Source organism: Marmota flaviventris, chromosome 1 (assembly GCF_047511675.1).
Source record: "Marmota flaviventris isolate mMarFla1 chromosome 1, mMarFla1.hap1, whole genome shotgun sequence".
In the NCBI taxonomy this organism is placed as follows: domain Eukaryota; kingdom Metazoa; phylum Chordata; class Mammalia; order Rodentia; family Sciuridae; genus Marmota; species Marmota flaviventris.
In genome coordinates this window covers 203,366,581-203,385,060 of record NC_092498.1, presented here as the reverse complement: position 1 = coordinate 203,385,060, position 18,480 = coordinate 203,366,581, and the positions used below count along the sequence as shown (strand labels likewise).

Here is an 18,480-nt window from a genome sequence, read left to right as displayed (position 1 = left end):
AGTGGTTGAATGCCCCTGGGTTCAATCCCTGGTACCAAAAAAAAAAAAAAAAAAAAAAAGGGCTTTGGGGAGGAACAGGATCAAATCTCAAGGGCATCAACTAACATAGATGGGTCTAAGGTGGTGGGGAGCCAAAGCTAGTTTGTTTCAAGAAGAGTATGTGGACCAGGCACAGTGGTGCACACCTGTAATCCCAGCAACCGGTGAGGCTAAGGCAGGAGAATAGCAAGTTAAGGCCAGCCTCAACAACTTAGTGAAGCCCTAAGCAACTTAGCAAGACCCTGTCTCAAAATAAAAAGGCTGCTCAGTGGTAGAGCATTCCTGGGTTCAATCCCCAGTACCAAAAAAAAAAAAAAAAAAAGCAGAGTGTGTGGGAAAACGGCTGCAGGGAACTCTGTCAGGACACCTTCCCTCCTGGACCTGCAGCACCCCACTCCAGATCCTGGTCCACAGCTCCACAGGCAGCACAGAGAAAATACTTAAAACCCGAAAAGGTCACCACCTTCTCATAGCCCTGTCTGCTCTGTCCAGGTCACTTTACATTCTGAGCCCATCTCAAGTCCCTGCCAGTCTCCCTCCAATGCAAAGAAATGAGAGGGGACCCAGGAGAGGAGGTTACCAGGGAGAATGGGTGGCTGGAGGTATCCTGGGCACCAGCTCCTCTAAAAGGTGGAAACGGCTAGTGTGGCCCCATCTTGAGCAGGGGTAGAGAATGGGAAAAGGCTACAGGGACAAAGGGACCGGGCTAGGGAATGTTCTGGTGATCCAGAGTCAGGGTATAAGTGGCTGAAAGGACACAGAAGGGTCCAGAAGAGAAAGGAGGATGGGAAATCCAGGGGCAAGTCAACCCCCACTGATTCCAACCAAGGAAAGACACTTTGCTCAGGCATGTCCTCTTTCAACCCTGAACACCTACTTGGCCTCTGGAGGCCCACTCAAATGCCTGTGGGTTTCCCAGGCCTGCCTGTAGCTACCCCTGAGTAGTTCCTGTCCTATCTGGGGTTAGGGAACTGCAGGAAGGGGCCTGGGTTTGGGGGCAAGGCTAAGTGGGGCAGGGGTGGGGCCTGACCTTGGAAGAAGGCGCTGAATTCACAGGGCAAAGCCGCAGGAGGGAACTTGTATTTGCTCTTCTCCTTGAAGCTGATGATTTCTCTGGAGGAACAGGAGGTGAGGTCAGACGCTTGGGTCCCTTCGCCTGGCTCTCACCCCTTCTCTGTCATCCTCCACCAGCCTATGCACAGGCCCATTCCCACCTGAACACCTCTGCCATAGCCAAAAGCCCCCATCCTTTTCCCAGCCTCTCTGCATCCCCTGCCTAAGGGCTGGGTCTCACCCACTGTGCTGGCGTCGCCAGGTCTGGTAGGGGTCAAAGAGACCCTCACAGAGGAGCAGGGCATGAAGGGCTACATTCTCCAGCTGGGTCCCACGGCCCTCCTGTGGTGATGGGGGTCCTTTGAGCTGTCAGTGTGGGAGAGAGAGGATAGAGGGAGGTTAACTCTGCTCTAGCCACAGCTACTGCCTGTCTCCATTCCACCTCAGGGAGCCCATCTCACCTCAGCCACTAGCCCAGTGAGCAGCACCAGCACTGGGGGCCCCAGCACCTGGCCCCAGCCTGCCTCCACATTTTCCAGATTCCTGGGGTGGAAAGAATTGGAGACGTCCACTGATGCACATGACCCCCCGCTCCCTCTGGCCCACACTCCCATGCCACTGCCCACTTGGGGTGGACACCAGGGAGGGACTACCTGCAGAGAATGATGAAAAGCTTAAGCAACAGCAGGGCTTGCTCCAGGTCCCTCTGGTCCAGCTGCTCGGCCAGCACATGCAGGGCATCTAGTGGTAGTAGGGGGACTTCTGCCCCTGCTTCCTCTGGCCTGTGGGGAAGGAGTGTCACTGAGGTGGCCAGACCCCTCAACCTCCCTGTCCTGACCCTGTCCTCACCTTCGTGGTTCCAGGGAGGACAGTGAGATGCTCTTCTCAAAGGCTCCCACAAAGGCCTTCAGCCATTGCTGCAAGTAGCCCAGGTCCTTCTGCAGGCAGGAGTTCAGGCAGGGCATGGTGGGTGGCAAATGCGAGCAGTGGACAGGGGAGGGATGAGGTCAAGGAAGTGGACACGGGGGGATGTACGGGGATTACAGGCAGAGCAGTAGGGGTGGAGAAAGGGAGTGAGGTTGAGGGGAAAAGGAAGGACAAGGTCAGCATCAGAGGACTTCGGTACAATTAACCACTCTTCCAAGACCCCATTTGTTTCTCTCAGCCCTCCCTCCCGGTCTCTGCTCTACCCCTGGAAGACCCTGCCTGGCCTGACACAGGCAGGGGAGGGGCTTAAGTGGGGTGTGGCTGTGGCAGTGCTGGTGCTGAAAAAGGTCTCCCACGCATGTCTCTTACTCAGCCTTGGGCTGGGTCCTCTCCTGCCACCTTCTCCCAGCTCCACAGCCACCACTTCCAGGAAACCCTCCTGGACTGTGGATGCCAGGACGCAGGTGCACTGTTGAACAGGCACCTAGGCACAGGCACACCCCCACCGACAGATCAGCATCCTTGCCACAGCTCCAACCATTGCCCGGGTCCTCTACCCACCCTCTGGGTTACCTGGACCCCGGGCCCCAGAGCTTGTTCCATGAGCAAAAGGGGCAGCACTTGAGCCCAAGTCTGGGCGCCACCAGGGAAACTTTGGTGTGAACGGGAAACGGATCCTCCCGCCCCGGCTGGGGCAGGAAGCGCAAAGTCACGGTGGGGGAAGGGGGCCGCTTCCTCCCAGCAGACCGCAGGGATGTGGGGGGGCCAGGGCACCCTAGGCCCAGCAAGAGACCTGGCAGGCGCTGGGGGTGGGACCTGAAGCACAAAGGGGTGGGGCCACCTGCCTTGGGTGGAGCTTGCAGGCCAGAGACAGTTTTGTGAGGTCTGTGAGGTGTGGCTTGGAAGAGCTCCTATCTGGAAGCGGGTTCTTCCCTGATTTTAGTATGCCCTTCATTCAAGGCACCAACATCTCCCTGACCAGGTCCTAAGGCCCAAAGACCATATGAGGAACTCACCCGTACTTTTAACCCCCTCAAATGCCCTGGCTACACCACCTGGACTCTGCAGGTTTCTCTCCTCAGGGGACAGATGAGTAAATCATAGCCTAGCCCTAATCTAAATCCACACCCAGAAATGCTCAGGGATGGATATGGGTGGGCACCTGTACCTGAGCCCCTCCTTCCCCCTGCTGGCCCCAGTTGAGCCCAAAAAGCAACCTCCTTTCCTAGAGTCAGAAAGGCAGGGCAAGGACTGGACTGGACAGGGAGGAAGGGGCCAGATACACATCGGTACCCAGCCGGCCTGAAACTGTTCTCAGGAGTCATGGACCTCACACTTTTGATGAATTGCTGGGTTTTGCTCCCTGTGGCCCCCATACCATACAGATAGGCCTGCATGACCCACAGCAGACCTGGAGCAGGCCCACAAAAAACTGAGATCGAACAGCCAGCCACTCTGCAGTTGGGCACCTTCCTTGTGCACTCTTGTGCACCAATCCAAAGCTATGACAACTTAGGGAGGACCATGGCCACCAGGAGCAGACCCATACCATTATGACCTGGTCCTAAGGCCCAGGGACCATATGAGGAACTCACCCATACTTTTAACCCCTCAAATGCCCTGGCTACACCACCTGGACTCTGCCCAACACTGTGACCTTTTTTGTCGGTCAATTAATTGTTGACCTCTCCACTCTCTGTTGCTGACAGCCTCCCTCCCCGCCAACCAGCAAGGAGACAAAATGCCCAGATCCTGAAACACCAGAGGCCAGGACTCCTGGACCATCCCTTCTGAATCCTCTCATCACAGGTAGGAAAATAGGAAGCACAGAGGAGATCCACCACCTTAGTTTCAACTGCACCTCTGAAGATGCTGAAAGCTGGGCCTTGGTTCTAGGCTAGGTCTACTCTTGGTGACTAGGCAGCCTGCACAAGCTGACCATATGACCCCTACCTCTGTGGCTTCCTAGACCCTCGTCTGCCTTCAAAAATGTCCCCATACTGTCATTTCTACTCCAAACCATCCCAATCAAACTAGTCATCTCTGGTCCAGAATATGGGCCTTTTGTCAGTGACAGCTGAGCTGAGCTGAGCACCTGAAAGCCTAAATTCCACCCTGCACCCCACCCACAGTATAAAGGCTTGACTCTAAGCCTGGCATGCCAGGCCCCTAGTGTGCCCAGGGCCTGCTTCTCCACCCTCTCTGCTGCTTCTCCTCTGTGACTTATATCTTCCTGTCCAGGGCTTGCCCACCCCACACTCAACAGCCACTGTGACTTGGGCTTTTAGTACTTAAGCAGAAACCGCCCACCTCCCTCAGGGTCATCTCCTGGATTGGCCTTCCCAGACCTGGGTGGGTCTCTTGCCTCTGCACACTCCTGCTTTCTGTCCCTTGGAACCACACCCTCCAAGCTTGTCCAGTCCTGTAAACTTCCAGTAGGTGAGAACTGGTATGGGTTCAGAGCTAGGGTGCTCAAGGCAGCCTTCATGGGCTCTGGAGGGGGCACGAAGAGGTCTCTAACATGTAGAACTGGGCAGTAAAGAGGGCAGCTGCCTAACTCACTTCTCTAGTTCCCACCTTTTCTTCCTGGGATGCCTCAGGCCAACTCTGATCTGGGCTTGAGGCTGTAATGCTTGAGGGTATGGGAATCCCTGCAGAGCCAGGACCAGAGACAGAGCAGGCCAAGGGGGCACAGCATGCTAGGAGTGCTGCAGGTGAGGGCGTCCAGAGCCTGAAAAGGGTGGCTGTGTGCTTGGGCTCCCCAGGCCCTTCTTCAATGGGTCTATGCCCCATTGGCTCCTCCTACCCTTTCTTGCTCAGAGCATGAACAGGTATAGGGCTAGATCAGCCTCTTACCCAACAGGACTAGGCTAGGGCCTCAACCTCTGGGGGGCAGGTGAGGAAGAACACCTGCTTAAGAGCACCTCAGGGCCCTTGAGCCCAGGAATTAAATGGTGCCAGGGCCCTGTGGCAGGGGAGAAGGCTATAGGTATGGGAGAGGACAAGTACTAATGATCACCCCTATAAAGATCTTAATCTGCTAAGCAGTGACACATGCCCAACTAGCCCTGAGCACATGCAGAGAGTTCTGGGAGTGAGGGGCTCTTGAGAGCTTGGGAGGCTCAAATAGTATTGGGTGATCAGGGAACTGCCAGTCTCCTGGAACTCTTGAGGTAACTTGGGAGGCCTGAGGGCAGGCTGCTGTGGCATGGAGGCATGGGTGGGGCTACTAAAGGCCCAGCATGCAGAGGGCCTCTAGTAGACATCAGTCACCCTGCCCAATCAGCCAGTCATCCCCCTGGCTCCAGCTCCATATTTAGAGCAAGTCCCCAGCCTCTCCAGCCTTGGCACCCCAGACCTGCTGCATGTTCCGGCCCAAGAGCATTACTGGCTATTCCCACCCTTACAGTACTACATGTGCTTTGCTTCAGAGGTTGGGGTTACCAACAGAATAGTGGTTAGCAGCTTGTTAATGTCAACCTCTGAGCCTCCACTGCCTGTTTATTTATCTATTTTTTGCAGTCCTGGGGATTGAACCCAGGGTGCTCTACCACTGAGCTACATCCCCTGCCCTTTTTATTTATTTATCTACTTTGAGACAAGGTGTCACTCAGTTGTCCAGACTGGCCTCGAACTTGGTATCCTTCTGTTTCAGCCTCCCAAGGAGCTGGGATTACAGAAGTGCACCATCATGTCTGGCCCTTTAGTACTTTTTAAAAATGACCCCTTTGCTCAGTGGGCAGCCATATCCACCCAGGATCAAGGTGAGGGTGACGTGATGGGTGCTCCAATCCAAGGACTCTGGCCTGCCCAAGTTCCTGGCATTCCAAAGCAACCCTGCCCACTTCCCTCTGAGAGTGCGATCAAGAGGCAGACCTTGGCTCATTGACAGAGTTGAGGTCTTCTGGGCTGCTCCCCAATTTGTTGCCCTACGCAGGTGAGGTGGAGTATGTTGATGGACCTCAGGGAAGAGCTCAGAATAGGTAGGGTAAATTGCAGTTCAATGATGGGTAGCACCCTATCTCCAGAGACAGAAGAGCAGAAATGAGACAGGTGTGGTGGGTTCTGTTCAGGATGGCCTCTTAAGGTAGGGAATCCCCCATGTAGCATCAAGAGGAGGAGGCCAATGTCAAGCCAAAGGTGGCTTCTGGAAGTCAGACCTGGAGGACCTCAGACCATGAGCTGAAACAGGAAGATGGACCTTTTGACAGGGACAGAGACAACTGAGGACGGTTCCAATTCTGGGTAGTGAGTCAGTCTCTAGCCCTTACCTGGAAAAAGGATACTAAACAGAGGGGAAGGGTGGGCCTTCTGGTCTCCATAACACCCTTCAGGAAGTTTAACCATCCCCTTGTCTCATCACTATGGAAACTGGGAACTTCCTTCCAGGGTCCCCATAGTAACTGACCCTGTTTCCATGGGGACCTCACACTCTCCCATCAGCTCCCCAGATGTCATAACAACACCAGGTATTACCAGCCCCTCCCCCAACCCTGGGCTCTGTGGTAATTTCCCTATCACTTCCGTCCCTCTCCCTTCAGTTGCCTTGGAAATAGAGGCTGGAAGGAAGAAACTCATTTCCCCTCTGAGGTGTAAGGGAACCAAGCACCTCGGAGACTTTCATGCTACCCCTTTGCCTATTTCAAGAAGGTAAACTGAGGCATAGGAAGAAATAGGAACCAGTTAAGGACCTAGAGGGAGCAGAGGCCCTGGTTAGATTTCCATGAGGCAGTAGAGTTCATGGGCCAGGGATAAGGGACTCAGGGGAGGGTGGGCAGGGCAAGGTCACCTCCAGCTCTGGTCTGACTTCCTCCAACCCTTTGAGTCCTCAATGGTGTAACTGGAAAATTTAGCCTGGGCTCCCCACCTGTAACCTGAGTGTTTGTCCCATCCTGATCTTTGTGATCCTGAGTGTCCCTAAACCCTTTCACTAGGGGTTGGGGGCTGTTGAACAATATTCATTACTGTTCGGCCTTAAAAGGGACTGCTTATTTGCATTCTATTCTGCATTAACTTTTACTTGCTGCCCAACTGCCAGCCTGTCAGGTGCTGTCCCAGTCCCCTAGTCCTCTCACACTCTTCAAGCTGTGCCCTCCCTGGGGAATCCCTGGATATGCTCCCACCTATCCACCAGGCCTCCTGGGTCACCTCTGCCATGACCCCATTCCCGACAACTTGCTGCTTGCATTTTCATTGCCATGTGCTTGTTCCTGCTATTCCTGTCCCTTCCATCCCAAAAGCCCCCGAAGAAAGCCTTCTCTAGGATGACTTCCTTGATTGATCACTACCATGGGGCCTACCCCTTCATCTGGTCATTCAGCTAACAGCCAGAAGCACCTACCACATATAGGAGCTGGAAAGCAGTGAGGTACCAGGCATAATGAGAGTTAAAAAAGACCCCAATGTGGAAACGGCCTATGGTGTCCCAGGTGAAGATCCACCTGGGGTTTCCTACCCACAGACTAAACCTCTTCAGGAACTTTTCTGATGACCTTGGATTCCCCACCAGGGCCTTGAGGAGCTCCAACTGTGTGAGGTCTAGGGTCACTTTGGTCCTCCCCCCTCTCTCCTTCAGTCTCAGAAGAGCAGGGCCCACAGAAGTGAGGGGAGGCGGGTCTAAACTTAGGGTCCTTAAGGGAAGAGGAAGGGCAGGAAGAGGGGCACTCCCCACTCTGTCCTCACCCAGACCCACAACTGGGGAAACAGGTTTGCCAGCTGGTGTCAGCTCTCACTGCTGAAGGGAGAGGGCGCAGGTGTTGCTGGCTGGGTGGTGGCTGACTGATAGAGGGTCTCTTAACACCCTCCATCAGATTCACACCTTACCTTACACTCTCCCTTCCCCAAGCACACACACAATAGGTTCCCTAGCAGGGTTCAAAGTTGCAGGGCAGTGCTATCCCTTCCTGGGAGCCCAGCACAGAGGGGTGGAACCATGTTCCTGGAGCAGGAGCAGTCAGGCAGGAAGGCATTGGGGGAGCCTGGCCAGGCTTCCTCTCTCCAGGCTGCCTGGCCCCACCCAGCTCCCGGGTAAGCTCACACATCCTGGATTTGTTTGCCTGGCCCCAAGCTGCCCCCTGCCTGCCCAGGCTTCCTAGACTACCACCAGGCAGCCTGGGCCTGTAAGGTGAGGAGCTGGGGGAGATGGGAGACCCAGCACAGACATGAGGGCTAATCACCTCCTGAGGGGATAGGGGGTGACCATATGCATTACTCAGATAGAAGGGGCATCTGGAGGCAACCATACTGGATGGAGGTACAGACCTGGAAGTTTTACCAAGACACCCCAGCAGCCAGCCACCCAGCTGGAAGACCCATCCATCATTAACATTCCTCAGACTCAACACCTGGTTTAAGCCTCCTTCATTTGAGGACCCCAAACCAGCCCAAGGCCATAGGACAATTGGAGAAAGGAAGGCTATGGGCAGGTTTCCCTCAGGCTAGAGCAAGGGGACCCCTTGGAGCCAGGAAAGTAGAAGCCTACTCTGGCCTGAACCAGTCTGAGGGGCTACCCCTCTACAAAGTCCAGGCAGCCCCTGAGGTCAGGGCTCTGTCAATTCTACAAACAGGGAAGTAGAGGCTTAGAATTGCAAAGAACTTGGTGTGGGTCACACCAAGAGAGACTCTATTCCATGCACTGCCTCCTGCCAGGGGCTTGGACCTCTCACAACCTGAGTGAACCAAAGAAGCTGTGGTCTAGGTCCCTGGGAGACCACTGGCTAGCCTTTTCACAGAGGGCTAGGTGATTTGAGCATGAACTTCCCCCCAGTGAGAAGCTGCTCAGGGGCATACAATGGTCCATTGTGCCCAGGGCACACCTGAGCCAGAAGCACATGCCTGGCAGGTGCAGGGAGGCAGTACCCTGGCATCTCTCCCTGCTGTAAATGCAAAGGAAAAGTGGGTGATTATGTGTGCGACCGAGTTTGGGGGACAACAGGTCAGAGTCACTCTGATCACATTCTGAGGCCACCTTAGGTAGTTCCTGAAACCAGTGAGGAAGGTCAGAGGGAAAGAGCTTCTCTCTATTCCTTTTAAACATCCTCTCTGGCCTCAACCTCTCCACCAGCCTCCCACCCCAGAATGGAAGTGGGGTGGGGCTACCTCAAGGCCTGGGAAGCTCACCACTGCCACTTCTCTAGGGGAGTCTGAGGTGACTCAAGTCAGACCTGTAGTAGGAGCACATCTTCCCCCACTGCACCTGCCAAGATCCCCCCCAGCCCACTCAGAAGACCAACCCACCCGGCTTCACTGGCAGGCGAGGCAGTCCACATGCAAACTGAGTTCCCCTCCCTCTTTCGATCTGGCCAGTCTCTTATTCTTTCCTGGCCTCAATTTCCCCAGCTATAAAAGGGGGATGTGTCTGGCCCACCAGAGGGCTTACTGTGATGTGGGCGGCCGCTAGCGCTGTCCCTCGATATAAGTGCCTGAGGCCCGGCACACACGTGTGCTGGGCTGGAGCACACCCGGCGCGCGCGCGTGTTCGCGGCCCAGGCAGAGCCGGGCGCAGGTGCAGCAGGCACCGGGTGCGCGGAGCTGGGGGCACAGCGGGCGCGGGGCGGGCTCACCTGCGCGTAGTAGAGCAGCCACAATTCGTAGAGCCGCTCCGAGGCGGCCATGGCCTGACCTGGCTCTGCCCCTGCTGCGCGCCACCTGTCGCCGCCTCCTCCGCGCCGCCCGCCGGTTGCCTCCGGCCAGGCCCATGGGCGGAGGGCGTCACTCCTGGGCGGAGCGGCGCGGGACTGCTGGGGGAAGTCCGCGGCTCCGGCCCTTGCCGCTCTCAGCCTCTAAGTCTACAGCTCCTCCTCCACCTCATCCCGGACGGCCGCCACCCGGTTTCCTGCACTTTGCTGCCGCCAGCGCCGCCGCCTCCGCCGACACCGCCACCCCGCCTCTCCCGGGACCGTGCAAAGGGCGGGGAGGCCGGCGAGAGGAGGAGCCTGAGGTCAGGGCGGCCCAGGAGTCGCCCCGCTGCCCCGCCCTCGCAGGCCGCACCCCACCGGCGCCACTGGAAGGGTCGTTCTGAACCTTCCGGATCAGGGCAGACAGCGGGGCTACCAGGCTTGCTTTGGGTCTGAGTTCGCCCGCTAAGCATCCCGCCTAGTTTGGAATTACCGCCATTCAAGGAAGGGGCTATGGGCAGTGAGGGAACTGCCAGGGTCATTCAACAAATAACAATAACCACCTCCTTGATGACCACTTGTAGTGACCACGTGCAAGATGCTGTTATAAGCTCTTTATGGGAAGATCTAAATACAACTTTTGAGCTCCTGCTTTGTGTGGAGCGGGAGGATCCGGGAGCAAACAGCAGGAGGAGCCTGAAATACCCCCAGGAGAGTGGTGCCCTTCCGTTGGGCTGATCCCTGAGTGGTTTTGATGATCCCCATGAGTTCCCTCCCTCCTCTAGGAAGCCTTCCCAGATGCTCCAGTGGAGGCACTCCCCAAACCAGAGCCCAGCACTTCCTTTACATCCTTTGCACTTTGGGGGTAGGGGGAAGGTACTGGGGATTGAATCCAGGAATGCTCTATCACTGAGCTACATCCCCAGCCTTATTTGTTTGTTTGTTTGTTCATTTGTTTATATTTTGAGACAGTAGGTCTCTAAATTGCTAAGGCTGGCCTCATCCTCTTGTCTCAGTCTCCTAAATCGCTGGGATTACAGGGATTATTCTGCAATCAATCATCTTTTTCACCTTTAACCTCATGAGGTGGGTGACTCATGACTGGTTTACAAGTGGAGAAACTAAGGCCAAATGAGGATCACAGGGATAGGGACCTAGGACCTAAGCCTAATTGATTGCTAGGCCATTGTCATCATCACTCCTGTGTCCCTTTCCCTGTCCCTAGCCTGCCTATGAACTGAGGGGGACCCTGATGTTGAGCAAGGGTCAGGCCCCTTGTTGGAACTGGGAGGAAATTTCCCAGCCCCAGAGAGGTGCCATGGTTCCTAGGATTGACTGATCCCTAGACCTTGGGTGTCCAAAAGAAGACAAACCTTTTCCCCATCCCTGTACTGTTTTTGTCTTCTTTGGCTTCTTGTTTGGCCCCTTCAGTCTGTCCCTTTCTTCTGCCCCATCCATCCTGGTTCTGAGTTGACATTTCCTGAGCACTTACAACCCATGAGCTGGTGCCTGGCGGGACATGTCACCTGCAGTGGGGGAGAGAGCCTAGAGAGAACCAGGTTAGTGAGGTCAAGAGGGCAACTGAGCTGGATCGGAGGTCTGTGGCATTTGGGCCTCTGAAGTGGGTTGGAAGGGGAGGAGTGAGTGTCCATTTGTAGATAGCCTGGGAGGTCCCAGGCAGGGAACAGCCTTAAAGGCTAGTTGTTCTCTGGGAAGTGGCGTGGGTGTGACTTTGGAGACTCCAGACAGAAGAACTCGACTTCAGCCCAGGTGTTCTGTTATTAACGCGCTCTGATTGATGCAGAAAAGACCCTGGCAGCTAGGGTGCCATGCATCTTGTGACCACCTGTTGCACTCAAGGCCAAAGCAATTCTTCCTAACTGGAGTTGGGGAACTGTTCCTTTGGGCTCATTTGGCCCAGGTTGGCGTTTGCTTTTCTTCAGAGACGGTAGCGCGATCCTGAGTACTTTGCCGCTCCAGAAGAAGTGGGGATGAGAGGAAATCACCTGTGAATCCAGAAGGGGAAAAAAACACATAGTCGGGTTCAGCACTGTGCCAGCTTCGAACTGAGAACAGACAGGAGAGTTTAGACGCACTTGATCGGGCGAGCCATAGACAGCTCTAGAGGAGGGATAGGAAGACTCCTGTTAGAGAGGGATCGGGGTAGAAAGTTAAGGAAGCTTTCTTGAAAGGATGGCTGGGGTATTACAAGAGGCCCGCAGGGAGTGAATGAGGTGTGTTTAGTGCTTAGGTGAGACCAGAGCGATCGATGCAATCTATTCTCTCAGGTCTGACTCGATGCTTTCTCACTGTGTAGCGGTAGACACATCGAGCCTTAACACCCCAGGACCTTTTTTTTTTTTTTTTTTTGCCTGCTCCTCGCTGGCGCGGCGAGGCGAGAGGGCGGGCCCTCCTGCAACAAGTCAACACTGATTGGTTCTTGGGGTTTCCTGTCTCCCATTCTCGTTCTCGGTTTGGCCGTGAGACTTTTATGCACTTCCCGACCTGCGTGACGTAGGGAGAAAGGAGGGGTCGAAGGCAGGATGGCGGCTGCTGCGGCCGGTGTGGGCCGCCTAGAGGAAGAGGCGCTGAAGCGGAAGGAACGGCTCAAGGCCCTACGGGAGAAAACAGGACGCAAGGTGAGGGTCGTGGAATGAGGCTGTAGTCGAGGCAGCCCGAGTCCGGGGTCCACACGGAAGAGCTGGGGACTAGGGGACCACAGCTGGGAGGCGCGCCTGCGCGGATACTGGCGCATGCGTGGGGGAGACTGTACCACCCCCGTGCTGGGCAGTTCCGGGGCGGGTGTGAAGGCAGCTGGGCTGTGTGTAGCGTCCGCTGTAACTCCTACCTGCCGGTGGTTGTTCGGTAGCTGCAAGTTTCAGTCGGTTGTTGGGTTAGGCATGATTTTTCCCTGACCGGGCCTACCTTTCACCCGCACGCGGGAGTTCTTGCATTAGGTAGACACTTCTGCGCACCTTGAACAGGGCCGCAGGAGACGTTGAGTGCAAAAATCCCGAGGAAAAGATGTCAGGAGCCGTATCGCACGCCTGTAATCCCAGCATCTTGGGAGGCTGAGGCAGGAGGATCGCGAGTTCAAAGTCAGTCTCAGCAATGGCGAGTTGCTAAGCAACTCAGTGAGACCTTGTCTCTAAATAAAATACAAAATAGGTCTGGGGGCTGTGGCTCAGTGGTTGGGTGCTCCTGAGTTCAATCGCTGGTACCAAAAAAAAAAAGGTAAAAGGGTGGACTGCAGGGAAAGAGCCAGATTCAGAAGCGTTTCCTGTGTTTTCCTTTGCCACGAAAATGGTCTGAATTTATTTCTACTACTTTCCAAAGTAGTGGAGAGGTAGGAAAACTTTGAAGTTCACTGCTTGTGTGCAGGCGTGGGCCCTGTCACTTGAGGCTGTGGGGCTTGGAACAGATTGCTTCAGATCCGAGGCCGGGTTTTTTTCATGTCTGCAGTGGGGGAAAACATCCTCTTTTCATTCTCACTGGGTTGTTTTGCGATCTAATGGGATAATCTGTATGAAAGGGCTCGAGAGATTATAGAGTGTAAGGGTTGTTGGTTCACTTGTTGTATGGGCAAAAAACTTTGTCTTTTACTCTAAGTACAAAGAATTTTAAATATCGAAATCTGCCTGGGGGAAAACAAGGACTCAACTTTCCAACTTAAAACAAAACCAAGCTGGCTGCCAGTGGGGCCTCTTTTTTCTTTCTGTATAGCTGTCTGTGTCCTGTGGGAAAGCGAAAGAGGAAGTAATAGAGAGTGAAAGCTAGCCAGATTGGCTTCTGCTTTTGTTGGCAGTCCATGGAACCCATCAGACAGTTGTCCCCTAAACAGACTGGCCCAAGAAGCTCAAGACACAGCCTTTCAAACAGTTGCATAGTCTACAGGGGCTGTTTGTTTGATTTAGGGCTCAGGTTATTGGGACCTGGTTTGAGGTCTGAATACGAGGGGCACAATGGCATTCTCAGAGCACATTGCCATGGAAAAGATGTACCAGGCCCTCAGAACTGGCCCTTAAAGAGGAATTCTCAATGGGATGGAAAAAGGCTTGTTAATTTTTTTCCTGCATTTAAAGACTACATGAGGGGGCTGGGGGTGTGGCTCAAGTGGTAGAACGCTCACCTGGCATGCCTGCGGCCCGGGTTCGATCCTCAGCACCACATACAAACAAAGATGTTGTGTCCGCTGAAAACTAAAAAAATAAATATTAAAAAATTCTCTCTCTCCCTCTCAAAAAAAAATGCTTTAAAAAAAAAAGACTACATGAGGGCTAGGGTTGTAGCTCAGTGGCAGAGGGCTTGTCTGACACGTGTGAGGCACTGGGTTTGATCCTCAGCACTGAAAAAAAAAAAAGTTTATAATTTTGGTTATTTTAAGTGTACCATTCAGTGGCATTAATGTAACCAATCTTCAATCTATTTGCATAACTTTTTCATCATTCCAACAGAAACTCCACACGTTAAACAGTAACTCATCATCTCTCCTTCCTTTCAACCTCTAGCAATCACCATTGTCTTTATGATTTTGATTACTCTTAGTATCCAGTAGGTTGAATCAAACAGTATTTTTTCACTTAGCATAAGTGTCTTCAGGGTTTATCCATGTTGTTATGTGTGTTAATTAAAATAATCTAATTCCTTTTGTGCATGAGTATGGGGGCAGTGGGGGAGGTTCTGGGGATTGAACCCTGGGCCTCATTCATGCTAGGCAAGCACTATATCACTGGGCTACATCCCTTGCCCTGGACCATGTTTTTAATTGAGTTGTCTTTTTGTTGCTTAGTTGTAGTTGAGATGTTTATGTGTTTGGTATGTTAAACTTTTAATAATTACATTGAGAATTTGCTAATATATTTTCCCATTCTTTGGGTTGTCTTTTTATTCTCATGGTAATGTCCTTTGGTACACAAAAGTTGTTTTTGTTTTTTTTCTTGATGGAGTCCAGTTTGTCTGTTACGATTTTGTTGTCTGTGCTTTCTGTGCTTTTGCTGTCATATTTAATCCCCTCAGTTCTTGGGTGACTTTTTTGTTGTTGTTGTTGCTGGGGATTGAACCATATACCAGGCAAATGTTCTTCCACTGAAATATATCCCCAGCCCTTGAATGGCTTTTTATTAGGGTAAATGTGTGGGGGAAAAGATAGGCAAGCATCTAAATTACTTTGAGTTAGTTTTCCACCCCATAGTGTCTTCTTACAGAATACGTAAGTGAGGAGACTGAAAAGGAAGTATGAACTGTCTGCTGCCAGCAGATAAGCTCCCAGGAGTCTTCTCCTTTAGAAAGGAAGTGCTCTACGATTTTAGTTAAGTCCTTTGATGTGACAAAAGACTCCAGGGTTAAACTCTTTCTTGGTCTGTACCTATTTGTCCTATGGGGATTACTTCTTGCTAGTCCCCTAGCACCCAGTGGCAAGCTCCTCTTGAGTTCTCCGAGCCTGATTTTGCTGGAGGCCTCAGGATTTCAGCATTGTTTGGTTTCTCACAGTTTTATCTTCTCACCCCACACCAGACTGTAAAATCCTAATTTAGTGGTATTATGGATGAATCAGAGTCTTGAGATGGGGGCAGGTGAAGAGAGAAAAGATTAGGGGTTGCACTGTTTCCATATATTATTCAGCATAAAGCTCTATAGTAATAGGTCATGGCTCTGTATTTTGCAAAGCACTTCCTTGTCAGCTCACTCAACAGGACTGGTTTTTGAGGGGGGTAAGGCAAGAGGCTCAGAGGTGCAGGGATGCCAAGATCTTGGATGGGAAGTGGGGTCTCTGGGTTCCAGCCTATATAGGTCCTCCTGGGGGAAGGGTCCGTACAGGACACAGCACTGCTTGAGAAAGTGTCCTGTGATCAGCTAGCCCTGCTGGACAGGTGGAAAGATGGCATACAATGTTAGACTGTACTGCTGGGGCTCATTGCCTAGGAAAGCCAGGTGGAGTCAGGAAAATTTCATGGAAAGGCAGCTTGGAACTTGAACTGAGCCCAAGAGTGAGCAGGAGGGAGAGTATGTTGAAGGAGCTGGAAAATGAGAGTGTTCCAGGAGCGCCTTCATAGGTGGGAACATTCAGGGGCACAGAGGTGACAATGGAGAGATGCTCCATAGGGTTTGACGACAAGCACTGGGGAGTAATTAGAGCAGAGTCTGAAAGCACTGGCCTGGGTGCTTTGATGTCCAAGTTCTACAAGAGCCAGGGTTTCCAGCTAGGAGGATATCCAGCCTGGGCATACTTTGCTGTATTGTATTTGAACCTCTTTTGACATTCTTCCAGAAATTCCAAGCTGAGGAGCAGGTGAGCAGTTCAAGGCTGTGTGATTGGTGCTCTGTGGTATCTCTATGCTCTCGGCAGGGTAGTGTATGGCTACTTTGTCCTCCTTTGACCTCTTTCTTCTTCAACAGTCAAATGGAGGCTCTCAGTCAAATGGAGGCTCTCCATAGGTGATTAACTTAACACAAATACTTGCCCTTGGCTGTTGGCTTTCCAGAACAGTTGGCTTGAATTGGGCTTTCTCTTGCTGCCCTGAGATAGAGAGACAGACTGGCTGACTGACCAGCACCTCAAGAGTTGGGTGTGACCTTAGACTGAGCTCTGGTTGTCAGCTTGCAGATTCAGCAGCAATTCCTGTTTTTTTACCAGGAAGTGAATAGAACAGGACTATGCAATAGAATTTTGTGCAGTGATGGTTTTCTGTAATCTATACTGTCCTGTTCTGTCGCCTCAAGCCACTTGTGACTTTTGAGCCCTTGAAATGTGGCTGATGTGATATTTTATTTAATTTACGCTTAAATGGCCACATGTAACTTATGGCTACCTTATTGGGCAGTACATCTCTGAGGACCTGCTCCTCCTAGCCCAACTCCTTTCTTTTTTTTTTGAACTTAGGGGCACTTAACTATTGAGCCACATCCCCAGCCCTTTTTTGTATTTTATTTAGAGACGGGATCTGGCTGAGTTGCCTAGGGCCTTGCTAAATTGCTAAGGCTGGTTTTAAAGTCGGGATCCTCCTGTATTAGCCTCCCTAGTGGCTGGGATTACTAGCCCAACTCTTAAGAAACTGTGTCTTAGGGCTGGGGTTGTGGCTCAATGGTAGAGCACTTGCCTCGCACGTGTGGGGCACTTGGTACTTGGTTTGATACTCAACACCACATAAAAGTAAATAAATAAATAAAGGTATTGTGTCCATCTACAACTAAAATTAAAAAATCTTTTAAAAAACAAAAACAAAAAACTGTCTTTCTACCTTCATCCCATTATTCAGAGTTAAGAGGGAGAGGGTGGATAGAGAAACCCATAAGGCCATTCAGATCAGCCTTGGGAGCTTGGTTTGGGCAGAGGACTTAGAAGTTCTGTCTTCATGGTAGGTACCTCTGGGAAATGCTGGTTCCAGGACTTCTGTGCATGTGTATCTGTGGAGTGAAGAGTGCTGTAGATGTAATTTGCACATTCAGGAGTTGGAGAATGGGAACAATGCCAAAGTAGAGGGTATATACTACTGACTTGGAGGTACCAGAGAGGGTCCCTGGCCAGTGTAGGGTTGGGGCAAAAGAAGGAGCCAACGGGTGGAGTCAGTAAGTGTTGAAGAAGGTATGGAGGGCAGCAGTGAGAGGGAAGGAGATAGTGGAGAAGAGCCTATGCTGGATGAGGAGTCAGGCTTGTCCTGCCCATCCCTCAGGAAGTTGCTTCTGGCCAGACTTGGTGGCACATGCTTGTAACCCCAGAACTTGTCAGGAGGCTGAGGCAGGAGGATCGCAAGTTCTAGGCAAGTCTGGCCAACTTAGTGAGACCCTGTCTCAAAAAATAAAAAGGGGTAGGAATTTGGTTCAGTGATAGAGCACCCCTGGGTTTAATCCTCAGTAAAACAAAAAAAGCGGAAATTGCCTCTGCCTCCACCCCCCATGGCCACATCCCACACCTAACTGCCCTGTCACAAAGTTAGCTAAGGAGGTCACTGCATCCTGCGTTGACAGCCTTTTACAGGTTAGCAGTCATATTTGCATGGCAGTTTGTGGCAAAATCTCCCTAGTTGTTGAATCCCGGAAGCAGCCCTTTGAGGTAGTTATTGATTCATCCCTGTTTAACAGATTAGGAAACCTGGGTCTGAAGGACCCTCCTGCAGTGATACTTTAGGTTGTTGCTAACTCTAGAGAGTATCTTAGGGTCTGGCTTTGTGTCCCTCTCCACCCTTCACTTCTAGATGCTTGGGAGTAAGCAGCCCCAGGGAGGGGCCTCTTTGCCATCAGGCTGCTGGTGGAAGGGTAGGCCTGGTGCTACAGTGGAAATAGTGTAGCTTTTGTAACCAACAAATCTGGTGTAAATCTTAGCTTTATTCATATCTGTGGGACCTGGAGCAAGTCTTTAAAGCTCTGAGCCTCCTCTCATTGTCTGTAGAATCAAGATAACAGCTTCTGACCTCATCAGTAGCTGAGAAATAATGATGCTGTGACAAGGCTGGAACAAGGGCTTTTGCACAGGCCTCTTGTAAACATGGATGTCTGTCTTCTCTTCCTCATCCTCTCAAAAGTGAAAAGGACTGGGGGCTGACAGAGGGTGGAGCTGGCCTGAATTTGAAGGAAGCAGAGATCATTCTCCTGGACGCTGCCACTTTTTTGAAGGTGGAGTTCATTTTTAGGGTAGAGTGTTACATCAAGTTGAAAATAGATTTACAGAGCCCCAGCCAAGATGGGGTTATGTACTCCCCATTCTTGTTAAGGCTGATCTTCTCTGCCTAGACTCCAGACCCCAATCTTGGAGACAGTGAGAGATAAAACTTTGTGGGTGGCAAGTTTAGGGCTTCCCACACAGACACCTGTTGATGAGCCAGTGTTGAAACTTCGATTGGAGTCATCA

At 52.2% G+C, this 18,480-nt stretch overlaps 2 protein-coding genes across 8 annotated transcripts in view; one reads left to right on the top strand and one right to left on the bottom strand.

Moving 5' to 3' along the window:
- Nbeal2 (neurobeachin like 2) overlaps positions 1-9,884 on the bottom strand; it is a 30,761-nt gene extending 20,877 nt beyond the window's left edge. For 2 of the 6 annotated variants that reach the window (XM_027932538.2, XM_027932541.2), the window contains exons 1-6: positions 9,582-9,854; positions 1,942-2,030; positions 1,746-1,874; positions 1,554-1,635; positions 1,334-1,458; positions 1,070-1,152 (exon numbers count right to left, since the gene is read on the bottom strand). In XM_027932538.2, coding sequence (XP_027788339.2) covers positions 1,070-1,152; positions 1,334-1,458; positions 1,554-1,635; positions 1,746-1,874; positions 1,942-2,030; positions 9,582-9,632 — 559 coding nt within the window. In that variant the 5' untranslated portion in view covers positions 9,633-9,854. Of the gene's footprint in view, positions 1-1,069; positions 1,153-1,333; positions 1,459-1,553; positions 1,636-1,745; positions 1,875-1,941; positions 2,031-2,580; positions 2,662-9,581 lie in introns of those variants that run through there. The other 4 variants (XM_027932540.2, XM_027932542.2, XM_027932543.2 and 1 more) reach the window with 3 other exon arrangements.
- Positions 9,885-12,060: 2,176 nt separating this feature from the next.
- Ccdc12 (coiled-coil domain containing 12) overlaps positions 12,061-18,480 on the top strand; it is a 48,046-nt gene continuing 41,626 nt past the window's right edge. The window contains exon 1 of one of the 2 annotated variants that reach the window (XM_027932437.3): positions 12,061-12,274. In XM_027932437.3, coding sequence (XP_027788238.1) covers positions 12,179-12,274 — 96 coding nt within the window. In that variant the 5' untranslated portion in view covers positions 12,061-12,178. The remainder of the gene's footprint in view (positions 12,275-18,480) is intronic. The other variant, XM_071600489.1, reaches the window with a different exon arrangement.